The sequence below is a fragment of the Ixodes scapularis genome, unplaced genomic scaffold, assembly GCF_016920785.2.
Source record: "Ixodes scapularis isolate PalLabHiFi unplaced genomic scaffold, ASM1692078v2 PGA_scaffold1__304_contigs__length_218370807, whole genome shotgun sequence".
Classification (NCBI taxonomy): domain Eukaryota; kingdom Metazoa; phylum Arthropoda; class Arachnida; order Ixodida; family Ixodidae; genus Ixodes; species Ixodes scapularis.
The window spans coordinates 3055677-3071120 of record NW_024609846.1 but is presented as its reverse complement, the minus strand read 5'-3'; the positions used below and the strand labels follow the sequence as shown (position 1 = coordinate 3071120).

General features: G+C 47.7%; 1 protein-coding gene across 1 annotated transcript; it reads left to right on the top strand.

Annotated features, from left to right (window-relative positions):
* The first annotated feature begins 975 nt into the window (after positions 1-975).
* On the top strand, positions 976-5250 carry LOC120847940. Its single transcript, XM_040219881.1, has 3 exons — positions 976-4044; positions 4825-5073; positions 5167-5250. The coding sequence occupies exons 1-3, from the start codon at positions 976-978 to the stop codon at positions 5248-5250; spliced, it is 3402 nt and encodes a 1133-aa protein (XP_040075815.1).
* The last annotated feature ends 10194 nt before the right edge of the window (positions 5251-15444 follow it).

The window sequence follows — 15444 nt, the reverse complement described above, 5'->3', positions numbered from 1 at the left end:
GTGTCCAGCGGGATCGAACAACTTTTAGTTTTTTTTTTTCTTAATCGACTTCCCGGGGGACTACCATCGGGCGAACACCATCATCGGTCGTCACCATCCTGACCGGGCCCCTTCCCCCTCGGAAAGTTGACTGGCGCAGTCGACAGGATCCTGCTGACTTCCTGCGACGGGCGGTGAGCGAAAACGACGGTATCAACGGGGGCAGGCGGAGCGTACCTGGGCTCTATGCGACAAGTGTTTCGTCTGCTGGATTGCGGACAAGGGTCGCGTCTGCTGGACTGCAGACAAGGGTCCCGTCTGCTGGACTGCTGACAAGGGTCGCTCCTGCCGGAGTGAGGACCGCGGCAATATCTACGTGAGAAGCCCGGGGGGGTACAGTTACCCAAAGAAGTCGTCTGCTGGACTGCGGACAAGGCTCGCTCCTGCCGGAGTGAGGACCGTGGCAATATCTACGCGAGAAGCCCGGGGGGGTACAGTTACCCAAAGAAGTCGTCTGCTGGACTGCGGACAAGGCTCGCTCCTGCCGGAGTGAGGACCGTGGCAATATCTACGCGAGAAGCCCGGGGGGGTACAGTTACCCAAAAGGAGTGGTGGCAGCTGACAGGCGGTCCTGGGCGTCATTTACGTCGGAGAAAAGGAGGACCTGTGGCTTCACCTGCGGACCGGCGAAGCATCTTCAGCGAGCGGCGACAGAATATCGGGGCAAGCCTCAAGAGGAGAGACGAGATCGTCGCTGCAGTGCTGAACTTCGTTGTGGTGCCGGAAAATTGTGCGTTTTTTTTTTTGTGTGTGATTTTTTTTTCTTTTTCTTTTCGGTGAACGAAGAAGGAGCTGAGACTTCCAGACGACGGGCACGATCGCCAGGCCGAGTGGGGACACTGCGGCAAGTGGGTGGCGGCGACTGGAGGAGCAGCTGATTGGATTTTGCCAAACAACAGTGGGTGAGTCCCTTTCCCGTTTTCTCCGAGGCTCATCATGACCAGAGAGACTAGATCGAAGACCCCAGGGTCTTTCCTCAGTGAGGCCAACTCTGAACCAGATGCTGGCAACAGTGGGGGAGGGCAGTCACCGGATTCGGATGACCTTAGTGCTGAGATTACACTCATGAAACTAAAGATAGATCTCGAGAAAATAAAATTAGAGCAGCTAAAAATAACGGGGCAGCCTCATGAAGAGAGCACTCGGGGTGTGGGGGGAGTCGGACGGTATGCAAAGGAACTACGTGCGGTGCTGGCGCCAATGCCCGTGACAGACACATTGGTGCCTGCATGGTTTAAAAGCGCTGAAACCATGTTGGCGAGTTGTGAGGTGCCACAGGACCTACACGGTGCAATCCTTTTGCCTTTTCTAAATGAGAAAGCGAGCGCCGTTGTTGCAAACAGAGCAGAGGGACGGGTATTGAAGTACAGGGAGCTACGAGACATTATCCTCGACGAGCTCAGGATGACTCCGGACGAGTACAAGCGGAGGTTTAATGTCGCGCGCAAACAAGAGAACGAGTCGTGGGCACAGTTCTCTACAAATCTTAGTACTATGTATGGATACTACATGGAGAGCCGCAAGGTAGAGACACTAGATGATCTACGGCAGCTGACCATCTCAGATCGCCTAAAGCATGCCATGCCGGATGATGTACGCGCCTACGTCCTTCAGAACGAAACCAAAGAATGGCTAAGGCCAAAGGAAGTGGCGGGAGTTGCGGAGAAATTTGAGGAGAGTAGACACAATCGAAACTGGAGGCCCCAGAGACTGGCTGAGAAGCCACAGGTGAACTTGCGGGGTGGGCCTGCGAAAGTTGGGGGCGACCAGCGAAGGATTGAGAAACCCCGACCACAGGGGTGCTTCGCGTGTGGGAAGCTGGGGCATTTTAAGCAGAACTGTCCTGGATTAGCGCATAGAGCCGTGGACTCCGGGAATAAATCGGCCTCCGCGGGTCTGAGTGCAAGGGCAGCGCTTTTGCCGCAGTCACGCGAGACCCTTGAGACGGCGGGGACGCGCAGGCATGGGGAAACAGGTTCAGGTATAAGCTGGGTACAGCTTACGGCAGGGGGCACACCCTTCTCTGCCTGTTTGGACTCGGGCGCTGACATAACTGTCGTGAGGCGGGAGGTGGTGCCCGAGGAGTCACGCAGGCGGGGAGGGGGAGAAATCATGCTCAGAGGTGCATTCGGCCAGACGGTGACGGCAGAGCTGAGGTATGTGCCGTTGGGGCTGTGCACCGCAGACGGCGGGACTGGCCAACATGTCGCCGTGCTGTGTGCGGTAACGGAAAGACTCGCGCAGGGGGTGGACGCGCTGCTGACGCCGGACGCATTTGAGGAACTTACGCGAGCAAACGCTGAGTCTGCTGAGCAGGCAGAACAGGTGCAAAGGCTGGAGGCAGAAATCAGAGCGGAACAGGACCAGGTCTCCGGCAATCCCCCTTTGGAGTTCGAGGAAGTGGTAGAGGGTATTGATTCGGCCGGGAGCACGTGTGATGTAGACTTGGTCGAGACAGTTACGGAACGGAGCGCTACCGAAACGGGGTTCGTAAGCGAACAGCGAGACGACGGCTCTTTGCAGGGCTCGTGGGAACAGGCCCGAAGCGGCACGCATGGCATGTTGATTGAAGGTAATTTGTTGTATCACACGGAACAAATTGACGGGAAAGAATGCAAACAGCTGGTGCTCCCGAAGCCCCGTAGGGAAGAGGTGTTACAATTGGCGCACGACATGCCATGTGGAGGGCACTTCTCACAAAAGAAAACAAAACAGAGGATTAGAAATTCGTTCTTTTGGCCAACCATGGCGGCGGATGTCAAGAGATATTGTCAGTCTTGTCATGGGTGTCAGATTTTCGCGCGGGAAATGGCGACGGACCGAGTCCCAATAACTCCGTTGACGAGACCTGAGCGACCTTTCGAGACTGTCTTTATGGACTGCATCGGTCCCATGGAGCCATGCTCAGCTCGCGGGCATAGGTACGCTCTGGCCGTCGTAGATCTCTGCACGCGATGGCCCGAGGTAATTCCTCTCCGCTCGCTCACAGCGAAGTCCACGTGCCAGGCACTGGTTGATGTGTTCTCGCGACACGGGGTGCCCGAACTGATCTGTTGTGATCAAGGGACGAATTTCACGTCTCAGCTCACCAAGGAGCTCCTCAGCCGATTGGGCGTGGAAATTCGTTTTTCTACGCCTGATCACCCCCAGAGTAATGGTATCGTGGAGCGTTGGAATGGCACCTTTAAGGCAATGCTTCGCCACGTGGTGAGTGAGAGGGGAGGGTGTTGGGACCAGTACGTGCCGTGCCTTCTTTGGGCGTATCGGGAGGTCCCGAATGAGGTCACGGGGAGGTCCCCATTCGAATTGATGTATGGTAGAGAGCCTCAGGGCCCGCTGTCTATACTGAAAAGAACATGGACGGGGCAATGGACGCCGCCTTTAGGACTAAACAGGCCAGCGGCCAAGTACCTGAAAGATTTGAGAGAAAGAATGGTAGACTCAGCCCGCGTTGTTGACGAGCATGCTAGGGCGAAACAACAGGCATATGCCCACCGGTACAACTTGAGGGCACGCCCGAAAGAGTTCACGGTGGGCGAGAGGGTGCTTGTTCTGGAGACGGGGCTTTCCGGTAAACTCCAGCCGAAATGGTCGGGGCCCGCAGTGATCAAGGAGCGAAAACGCGCGGACAGTTACATCGTTGACTGTCCGGAGAGGGGTGACAGGTGGGTACACGCTAACAAGTTGCGCAGGTATGTCGCACGGGCACAGAATGTTGGGGTTATCTTTGAATCCGATGAAGAATTCGGAGATGTAGAGAGCGTTCCGGCAAACAATGCGCATCACGCGACCATCGAGGAGATCACCCATGACTCGCCACATCTTGGAGCGGACCAGCGGGTGGAACTCGCGACATTGCTGAGGAAGTTCAGGAAAGTATTCTCTGAAAAACCAGGGAGAAGTGTGGTAGGGGTACATAAGATAGCGCTGGTTGCCGAAGCGAAACCCGTGAAGTCATATCCGTACAGGGTGCCGATCGCCCTCAGAAAAGCGGTCGAAGATCAGGTAGCACAGCTGCTCGAGTGGGACTTTATCTACCCCGTGGACAGCAGCTTCGCGCACCCTGTCGTGTGTGTCGCTAAGAAAGACGGGTCGATCCGAATGTGTATAGACTACAGACGTTTGAACGCAATATCAGAGGCAGACAGCTTCCCGATGGGGAATGTCACAGAACTTCTTTACGACGTGGCAAAAGCCAGATACATATCGGTGTTGGACATGACGCGAGGCTATTGGCAGGTACCGGTAGACGAGGACTCGCAGAGGTACACAGCCTTTGCGACCCCGCGCGGGCTGTATGCGTGGAAAGTGATGCCGTACGGGCTCAAAAATTCCGCTGCGACATTTCAGCGCGTCATGAATGAGGTACTAAAAGAACACCAGGGGTACGCCTCTGCGTACATTGATGATGTGGCGGTATATTCGGAGACTTGGGAGGAGCACTTGGAACATCTCCAGAAGGTTCTGGAGACAATTCAGGTAGTGGGGCTTACTGTAAACCCGACAAAGTGTAGGTTCGCACAGCCGAAGGTAAAGTATCTAGGCCACGTGGTGGGGTCATCGTCACATGCTCCAGACCCGGAGAGGATGAGCGCCATTGCAGCACTCAAGGCGCCTAAGGCAAAGAGGGAACTAAGAAGTGTCCTGGGCTTATTCAACTATTATCGAGAATACGTTCCAGGATATTCGGAAGTAGTGCGCCCATTGACTGACCTCACGAACCGCCGGGTTCCCAACACGATACCGTGGAGCACAGAAGCAGAACGGGCGTTTAACTCGGTAAAGGAAACGCTGGCTACTGTGCCGACTCTGGCCGCCCCGGACATGAGCAAGGAGTTTATCCTCACGACCGACGCATCCGAACACGCCGTGGGGGCATGTCTCTCCCAGGAGTCGCAGGAAGGGGAGAAACCAATAGCGTTTTTGAGCAAGAAGCTTACTGCCGCTCAGTCGAAATGGTCAGCTGTCGAGAGAGAAGCGTTCGCTGTGGTGTGGGCATTGGGACGTTTGGACACGTGGCTGTTCGGTTCAAAGGTAAAGGTGAGGACAGATCATAACCCGCTAACCTATTTGACTTACTCGGCCCCCTCGAGTGCTCGTCTGACGAGGTGGACTCTGGCGTTACAGAAATACGATGTTGAAATATCCCACATCAAAGGGTCTCTGAATACTTGCGCAGATGCCTTGTCGAGGCTCGACCGCATCGAGTAAAGCGAATTCTGACTTTTCAGTGTTGTAAAGGTATTGTGGATTTTTGTTTTTCGGTTAGCGGTCCCGAATTGGCTGCCTGCGTCTACGGTTTCCTTTAGGTAAATACTGGTCATGGTGGAATCTGGAACGTACGGGTTTGGGTCTCACCGGACTGTGTTTGCTTGTGTGAGTGTGTGTGTTTTTTTTGTATGTTGTTGGTTTTCCCTGTCGCCCAACAGATTATTTTTTTTTGTCAGGGGGTATAGCTCCTCTGTTGCTGTTTTGTTTTCGTATGCTACGCGTCTGTCTCGAAAAGGGGGACAGATGTTGCGCGAACAGCAAGTGTACTTGCAACATTCTTGGTGGGGAGGTGTTAAGTAACGATGGATTTTGTTAGAAATAAGTAAAGTTTGTTTTAGAAAAGTCTATCTTTCCACAGCTGCGTCGGCATCGTTTTATTTTTTTTTTTTGCTTTCTTTGTGAGTGTCGGCGTTTTGGAGGGAGCATTTGCGGGGGCAGAGCGGCCGGGAGTGGGGAGCGGCTTCCCCACGGTCGTTAAGAAACGTTTCGGGTTTCGGTAGTCCGCTCGGACAGATCCCTTCTTGCAGCTGGTTGTGGCTTTTAGCCGAATGTGCCTGTATATAGAGAGTTTCGCCGCTTAGTGTAAAATTGTCGCTTTTTGCCCGATGCAATAACTTAGCGGTTGGCGCCAGTCAGACTGGAAAAATTGCAGAGAACAACTCTACAAGGAATTTAGGTTTGGCCGTTACAGCGACAGGATGACAGCTCGCCGACCATTGGACGACAGTGTACCACGTGGGAGTGGTGAAATTTGAAGTGATTGGTCCATCTCTGGAGAGAAAGGAGGCATCTACGAGGCTAGAAAAGGGCTGCCGAGAGGGTTCTCAGGGAATTCGGCTCTTGAGACTGGGGACTAAAGTATGGGGTTTTAATTTTGGAAGTTTTTGTATGTTACCGTTGACTTGTCGTTTTGTTTTGAAAATAAACGTGGCCAAACTGGCCACCGTAAACCTACCAACGTCGTAATGTGTCCAGCGGGATCGAACAACTTTTAGTTTTTTTTTTCTTAATCGACTTCCCGGGGGACTACCATCGGGCGAACACCATCATCGGTCGTCACCATCCTGACCGGGCCCCTTCCCCCTCGGAAAGTTGACTATCACGCACTCGGGAGTTAGTGTGCGAGGCTCTAGTAATGTAATAGAAATATAATCACAAAAAAAAAATGTAATCAACTTGGACGTAATAGGTGACAAAAGTACAGAGCTTCAAGCAGCTTTTTTGTCGATTACATTTTGGTATAGACCAACAAAGAACCGAGACGACCAAGACGCGCAGCACTAGCTAGAGAATTTTTTATTGTTGCAACTCGCACCAGTTACGAACATCTGGACGACCCGCACATTTAGAATGTTCCAGGTAAAAATATGGATGGAAACCAGGCTGGAAAGCATCACAGGTTGTCGCAGGCACTTATTTAGCCAGTCTGCCTGTGAACGTCGATTCCGTCACTATTCTTGCCCTGGACTAGCACCGTAATCACGAAGTCACTAAACGCTTGTGTTTGATTGAGAGACACTGCATTCGGTGCAGAACGTAGTTTTCTTCCTGCTCTGGACAGAGACAATAAATTTGAGGGATGTATTTTTGCCCACAAAATTGTATTTAATTACAATTGTATTTGAAATACCCACGTTTTAGTATATATATGCACACGTCAAATACATTACACAATTTGTAATTAAATACAAATGCAAAATACACAAAGTATTTGAAATACGTATTTCAAATACTTGTATTTGAAATACTGCCCATCCCTGGCTGTACGCATGCATCCGTCGCTATTTTGATTTCATGGCGAGCGCTGATTCGCTAAACACACGGCCCTTCTGCAAAATGTTTATTCAACGGCAACCCTTTGTTTCCCGAACCGTATGGTACACTTCTGCCGTGGGCGTGCACGATTGGCTAAAGGCTAAAGCGAATAAGCCAGCAACAAATCCCATCTGTTGAATGAATGTCGTAATTAAAAGAAAAACGAAGGTAAATAGTCGTGAATGGGTGGACGTTTCGGCAGTCCCCGGGGCAAGAGCGGAATACGCAGGACTAAAGCCCCTTTATACGGAAAAGTAGCGACATCCTTTGAGCAATGCCGCCTGCTATTTTGAGCCGACCTAGGCGGCGCTACGCGCGGATGTAAAAAAGCAAAACATAAAGCTAAAAGGTGTGCGCGTTAGAGGAGGAGGGAGAAGGAATGCCTATGCTGTCGGATTGTAGTGCATGCTATGAGCCCATGTCGCCAGTCAAATAACGCCGACTGTGCACCATCAAGGTTTTCATCGTCTTTCTTTGAGCACATCCTTCAAGGCTGGTAGACCGTGACAGTGCGCTTTTAGCCTGTGTGTATGTATTCGCGCGTGTCTTTCAGCCCTTGACTGCCCTATCACTCAAGTATAGGAAGGCCGTCTGCTATCTTGGGCCATTCTAGGCGGCGCTACAGTCGATGCGCGGGTGTAAAACAGCAAAACATAAAGATAAAGGGTGTGCGCGTCAGAGGAGGAGAGAGATGGCGCTACCTTTCTTATTCAGGGGCCTTAGGCAGGACGGGTCGCGGCGGCGTCTTCTCATCAGCGGGCGAGCGGCGGAAGGATAACAAGTGCTCTGCTGCTTGGTGAAGGTTTATCCAGCCACGTCCCCTCTCCGGTCCTGGTTTCCTCAATAACGTTGGAAGTAATCTGTTACAAGTAACGGGATTACTCGTAATTAATTACTTTTCTCGCAATTTCGTAAATCGTTACTTTTCTGAGAATGTAATGTGATTTCATTACTTTTCCACTAACGTGTTACTCAAATTGCTCATTAGAATTTTTCCGCCCCGTCAAAGGGGGAAATAGAGTGTAAGAAGGGCGATGCCTTGGCGATTTTAGCATGGTAACACGAAACAGGGGTTTGCTAGCGAAGAGATTGCTGGCGAGGGAAAGGAATTCACGGAAAGGGCGCGACAGCCCAGCCAGAGCCCGCTTCTCGACTCGTTCGCACGGTCAGCCAGACTGGGAAGATTCCACTGTCTACAGAAAGGCTGCGACGTCTTGGAAAACAAACGGACTGCTTCGAGCGTTCAAAAGAGTTGAAAACTAATGGTCCATAAAACCGTCGCGTGAGGTTCGTGAACAGTAAAATCGTGGTGCACTGTGACCGTGGTGCATATGTCCGCTCGCCTCCACCCCCGCATCATAGCTAGGGTTCGGAGTTTTCGGTTTAAACCGATAAAAACCGATAAAAGTACGCCGAATTCAATTTCGGAAATTCGGTTTTAACCGAAAAAGGTCAGTTTTTAGGTTGGGCATTTTCGATTTAAATCGATAAAAACCGATAAAAGTACGTCGAATCCATTTTCTGAAAATCAGTTTTAACCGGAAACGGTCACTTTAACCTTCCAGTCGTACCGCAGAGCCGTGGCGAAAAAGTGGAACGACGGTGTCTATCGAAACGTTTCCGAATGTATGGGATACACGGATGCCAACACGACGTTTTGGTTTATTGTGCGCATCATCGATCGGAACGCAAAGTCCGAAATGCCCCATGACTTCGCCATGTACGGGCGTGTTTTCAAACTCGTTGTAAGGAAGGCTGACTTGATGCAAGCTCTGCATGTTGTGTGCTTTAAAACGTCGCACCGTGTCTCTTTTGGTGCTCACAATTGGTTGATTGGTCGAATTTGACTCAGGGAGCGCTTCATCATCTCAGCCTGCCAGTGTCCAGTGTTAGCGTTGAGAGGGCATTTTCGAAGCTCAGTGTCATATTAACAGGAAAGAGTGCGGATCAACGAAGAGAACCTGGGAAAGTACATGCGTGTGTACTGTAATAAGATCACGTAATCCTGGGAAACATAAGGTGAAGTTCCATGTTTTTTGAGCATAGGTGTCATATCTGATTTGTTTTTACTTCGGTTTTTTGTTTATTGATTCTTTACAGTTGCACACATTTTCGAAATAAAGTGTTCATTTCTTTTTCAATATATTTGTGCCGTTATTAATTGAGTGATAAAAAATATCAGAGCTACAAGGATCATCTGATCCGGTGTCCGTTGGTGTTTATTTTATATACACCGAAAAAAGCCGATAAATTTTGGTGGGCATAAATATACGCCGAAAAAAACCGAAAATTGAATTTTAAAATAAACACCGAAAAAAGTACGCCGAATTTTGAGAAAATAGAAACCGAAAACGCGGAACCCTAATCATAGCCTGAGATGCTTTTGCGCCATAAAACCCCAACCAACCCAAACCAACCAGCCTCCACCCCCCCCCCCCCCCCCTCCTCTTTTCCCTACCTTCCTCTCCACCCTTTGCGTTCTGTCCCGCAAAAACCAATCAGCATTTTTTTTTTATTTGTCATACAAAACCGCCCTTTGTTTGTCGATGTTTCTGTCTACACATGCCCACCCCGCAACCACACAAAAATATCTGTAACGAGGCCTCGCCCCTGCTCATCCTTGACAGCGCTGTGAAAGCTAAATACTGGCTGGACCAACAGCTATGTGGCTTTTGCCACTTGACTTCGCACTAGCGGATGCGTAGGGCAAAAACATGAGGTGTGCAATGGCAGCAATTTATTGAAAGAGAAAAAGAAATCTAGCGTCAACTTTGCTGTCAGTTTAAACAGTAACTTTCAACATCAGGCAATAAGCTGGCCGGGGAACACAGCCAATACCACTTCGGAATTTGAAGCTGAACCAATATTTCTAAAAACTAGAATGTTGGGGTTCTCATCCGAGGATTTTGCGTAAGGGAACTTAATTCGACATGTCATGGAAAGGGAACGCAGCCCGAGTTTACGGAGAATAAACAGTGGCTGACTCGGACAGTTGAAACAGCGCAAGACGGCTCTAAACTCGTGAAATACATTGAAGCCTCCTTTTCACGAAAATTGTGCTTTTTTTCATAATTCCTAGATGGAAAAACTAGTTTAGCTGAGACAGTGTGCATTAATGTTTCGTGTGGAGTTTTGGTTTTGATTAGTTTGATGATCCAAGTGGGTCAAGGCCGGATAACAACCTTCAACAAGCAGGACTCTCTGAAATCTGCCCAAACGCAAGTACCGCATGTAGGCCTCACAGCCAGTTTGTTTTAGTGGGTCCACCAGCCGTTATTTAGGCAACATGTAGCAATCGTAAAAGACCACATCTTCAGGAGAGTCGTGTTTTAAAGTTTGCCGATGCCATATTTCGAATAGTTTGCATGCCTCCATCGCACAAGTGCACTCGTCACATGTTCGTGGGATTCAGTCCTGTCCCGGGTGGACAGCGATAAACTCGCTTATATCGAACACCTGTTCGAGTCCTTTAAAACTTCATAAATTCATTCTCCTAAAATCATTATCCTAAAATAATGGGTAGATATAGTACTGAATGTGTTTTATTTTTGATGGGGCCCGAAATTTCCCCCTCAAACACGCAGTAGATATTGCGGGCATTTTGCGCGTTTCTTTAAAGTAACGCAAAAGTAATTCAATAACGTAACGAAGTCATTAATCAGTTACTTTTTACGGGGAGTAATTTGTAACGGTAATCCATTAATTTTTAGGCCAAGTAATTGTAACTGTAACTAATCACTTGTTTGGAGTAACGGGCATAAGTCTGACCCAAGGACGCTACCTCAGGCCCGATCGTGGCCGCTGGGTCAACACCTCCTAGAAGACAAGGCCGTAGTGCTCTTCTCGTGACGTCGCAAAGGAAGGCCATCGGGGGCGCGCATCGAAGCGAATGCAACGCGCGTAGATCGACCGTCGTAACGCGTTTTTAGTCACATACGCGTGTCATATTAGCTAAAATGAAAGCTGCAGATAGCAACGGGTTTAGAAAACATTTTATTACACGAGCAAAATATTACACCGCTAAATAATCGGTACGAAATGGCACGAGGTATGCGTACAAGACGTCTATCGAAAAATGTGATTGTTTTAAGTCGAAAACATTGAGTCATGCAATTATTGTTGTAGGAATGCATATTTTATACAGAAACACTTTGACAAAATGGCGAGACACGCAGTGATTTTGAAACAGCAAAACAGAACAGTTAAAAATCAGGTAGACATAGTCAACGCGGACAAGGCAAGACAAGCGTTTCTCACGATCATGTAAGCGACGTTATCGCGTGCAGTCACTGAATTCTTGCATCATACCCCGGCCACATGGCAAAATTAATGTAATTTCGATCGAATGACATTATAGGGACGACAAATCCGCTTGCGGCGCTCGAATAATCACTCAAGACTGCGAGCTGATTAAATCCTATATCACTGCATGGAAATATATTAACGTTTCCCCTTGCAGGGGTACTAAACTTATTACTTAGTCTACTAATTTACTTCTTCCTATGGGCTCGAGCTGCCTTAGAACAAAACATAACTTATTTTGTATATAATAATACTATCACCTTAATACAGTTAAGATTCTAGTATAAACGCGGAAAAGGCAATAAAATAACTTTAGTATAAATAAACACAGAACCACAAACAACTCACTTTCAATAATCACACAAACTTGATTTTCATCTTCCGGTGAAAACTAGATTAGCGCGCATATTTACAAATGTCGACGCAACTGCATACGAATAATGACAAGGAACAAAATTGCAATTTATCATGCGATTAAAAAAAACGATTGCAGCATCTTACTTGCGTCCTACATGAACAAGAAAGCCCGTAAATAAGTTCTTTCTCACCTGTCGATCGTATCCATACGTCCCACAATATCCGTGACGAACACATTTGAACACGAACTCCAAGAAGCCTCTCTTTATCGAGGAGAGGTCTATCGATTAGTTGACCAGAGCCTTCGTTGGCTACTTGTCACACGTCACTCAAACCGTAGCAGGACTTGTTTCACGAATGCATGTAAATGCCGTAGTATCAAGCGAACACAAACAAAAACTACCCGAGACTACGGTGATGACAGGAATACGACGGGAAACAAGTCTCAAAAGTACCACACACGAGAGCAGCGGCGACGAAAGGCTTAACGTTGTCGACCCATCTCTTGCTGGTGTGCGCTCCCTGCGACAACGACTGGATTTCTTTTCGGTTTGCTTCCCTTCTGAGATGTCTCAGCGTTCCTTTTCAGACAGCCAGCAGCTCACACACAACGTAAATTTACCAGAATCGGAGCCATGTGGCATCAGCAGCATCGCAGCCGGTCCTTTCGAAAAGTGTGGGGTGCTGCGGAACTGCACGTAGTCCCGCGGTTACGGGAATACTCATAAATATAAATTTGGTACTCTCAAACTTGGTATCGCGTCATATAATACGTTTATATTATATATATAATAAATTGTACAAGACTGCGCCTTTAAAACGTATATTAATGTCGGATAAACGCGCATGAACGAACACCACCGCGCCGCTTGTCGGGGGACATTGTTTTCACGTCGCTAGCGTATTCTCACGTAGTTGCGCCATGGACTTCCTTCCTCCGCCATTGTGACGTAACCTCTCAGAGCGCTCTGGCCTTCTTCTCTAGGAGGTGTTGGCTGGGTTGTCGGCTTGTCGGTGGCGAGAAGGCACAACCTATAAAAGCTTGTGTTCATTTTTTTTTTTTTTTTTTTTTTTTGTAATCATGGTTTGTGGTTTTCACGGAGTGGGGGAAAATTAATAAGAATAAAACACTAACTATGTCTAAAGAACGATGAATTACTTAAAAAGAAATCCTAGATTCGGTCCGGTGACGAGCGATAGGTCCACGCCAGGGCTAAGCAGTATCGCGATACAAATGTATCGCGATAGTATCTTAGAGATACTTCCGAGTATCTGTATCTCTGTATCGAGATACATTTGTAAAATGTATTTGTATCTCAGTAGTCAAATACATTTACAAATGTATCGCTAGTATCGCGATACTTTGCCCGACTTAGGCATCTCGTTACATTTGTTGCCCTTTTTAAGATAAATTTTTAAAGGTCAAAACATCTGTTTGGTGCAATTTGCTTCGGAATTTACAATAGGAACCTCCCCTATAAAGCGATTCATCGCAGTCACCAATAATAATTAAAAAAATTGCGGTTTAAAGACGGTTACTTGCAAGAATAACAAAATCAGCTCTTCTCACAAAGCCCTCCACTCTTTCCAATTTAGCGGAGCGAACGCTGTAAAGGAGTTGAGTGGACAAAAAGTACGGCCCTGTTGTCCAATCTCTCCTACACTATGGGTGACTCAGAAGCATATAAGACGATGCTTTGGGATGCGCCCTCACGGCAAAACAGGGTTGCAGTTCGGGCAGACGCCTTTTGTCAAGCATGGTACGCAATCTTTACCGTCCTGTAACTACGCGGTTCAACGGGGTTGACACGTTTTTTCAGCGGAATTAATGATAGGTAAAGAGTTCAAGGTAAAGGGAAGTGCATAAAATGGCACAAAAAGAGGAGCACAGGCATAAATTACCTTTCGCATTCGCCACGAACTGCACCCTCTCCACGTAGCACCGTTCGGGAACAAATGTATTACCTATATATTATGTGTATATATATTCTGGAATACTTTCTCACCGTTATTGCGGAAGTATCTCAGGGACATCCCGTTGCATCAAAGACGATGTACCTGAGTATCTGTATTTTGGCCTTAAAACGCATCATGTCATTAACACCTCAGATGTGGTGCAAGAAATTGGAAATTGGAAAACGCGTAGGTCAGTTTCTTGAAGACAATCTTGTTAGATTCCAGTCACATTCTGGGACAGGGGTAGCCGACTTCCTTAGGATTCTTGAACTATATTTAAAGGCAACTGTTGTTCAACACAATAATCGAGATTTCATTCAGAAACGTGGAATATGCATAGGTTCGGCAGTTGCTCCAATTTTGTCAGAGATATATTTAAAGTTATCTAGACCTAAAGCTCCATGACATCGTCCGGAACCGTTATCCCAGCGACGTTCTTGTAAGGCGGTACGTCGACGACCTTTTGATATGCAGTACCGATCCTAATTTAGCGGCCTCACTTGAAAACGCTGCCCTTAACAGTTCTCCAGAATTAAAGTTTTCTGTAGATAGACCAGAGGGGGGTACCTTACAATTTTTAGATCTACAGCTGAAAGATCCATCCAATTTGTGCTGGGAATGCGGCAAGCCAAATGCAAAACCTCTCCTTCCATTTCACAGTTGTCACTCAAAACATGTAAAGGCTGGCATAGTACGCAATTTGGTCAACAGTGCTCTGAAAAAATCATGTTCCCACTTTATTGAGTCTGCTCTCAAGCGCCTGTTTGACCGTTTTAAAGCCGCTCGGTACCCTCAAGATTACGTGTTCAATCAGTTGTTGTTTCTCATCTCCCTCAAGAAAAAGTGCCAAAGTGTTCTTCAACCCACAAAGCGTGTAGTTCTTCCGTTTTTTCACCAGATTTCGCATAATCTTAAGTCTATTGGTAATAAGTATGGTATTAGCACGGTTTTCAGCAATGATTACAAACTGAATCGTTTGACTCCGTTTGCTTCCGCCAGAGCAGGGTGCACTAAAAAACACAAGGAAAAAGAGGTCAGTTGCGTGTCGGGAGTAGTATACAGGATCCCGTTTGATTGCGGATTATGCTACATAGGACAAACCAAGCGCTGTATAAACGATCGTCTCACCGAACACAAACGTTCTGTCAAAAACAAACATCCTTATTCGGAAGTATCAAAACATGTAGTTGAATGCAATAATTGTCTACCCAACTGGGACTCAACAGCAGTCATCTTATCAGAAAAGGATGATCGGAAGCGTTTGATAAAAGAATCTATAACAATCATGAATCATGGGAATGCGGTAAATAAGCCAGCCCTCACAATAGATAAAGAACAAAGGAAGTTTTTTTTCAAATTTGATGTCTGCGCGTCCTGTCAATTGATGTGTTGAGGCCTTTGTCCGATTTTACGTCTTTTCGCTTTGTTGTTTCCTGGTCGCTTGTTCGTTGCGTCCTTCCTGTTATAGTGTTGGAGTTTCTTGAGGACTAATGCACTTTGGTCCTTCTACTTTGCTTTTTAGTGAAGAAAGGTAAAAACACAGGCGAGCTGGTGAATTGCTAAACATGTAGGCGAGTGTAACAACTGTGTACCAGAGTGGGAGGGTACAGAAGTCGTACATAGAGAAAAAAACTAGCCATACGAGAGTATGGCTAGTAAAGGAAGCTTTACGTGTTTTAAGCTTCGGAAACTGTATCAGTCAAC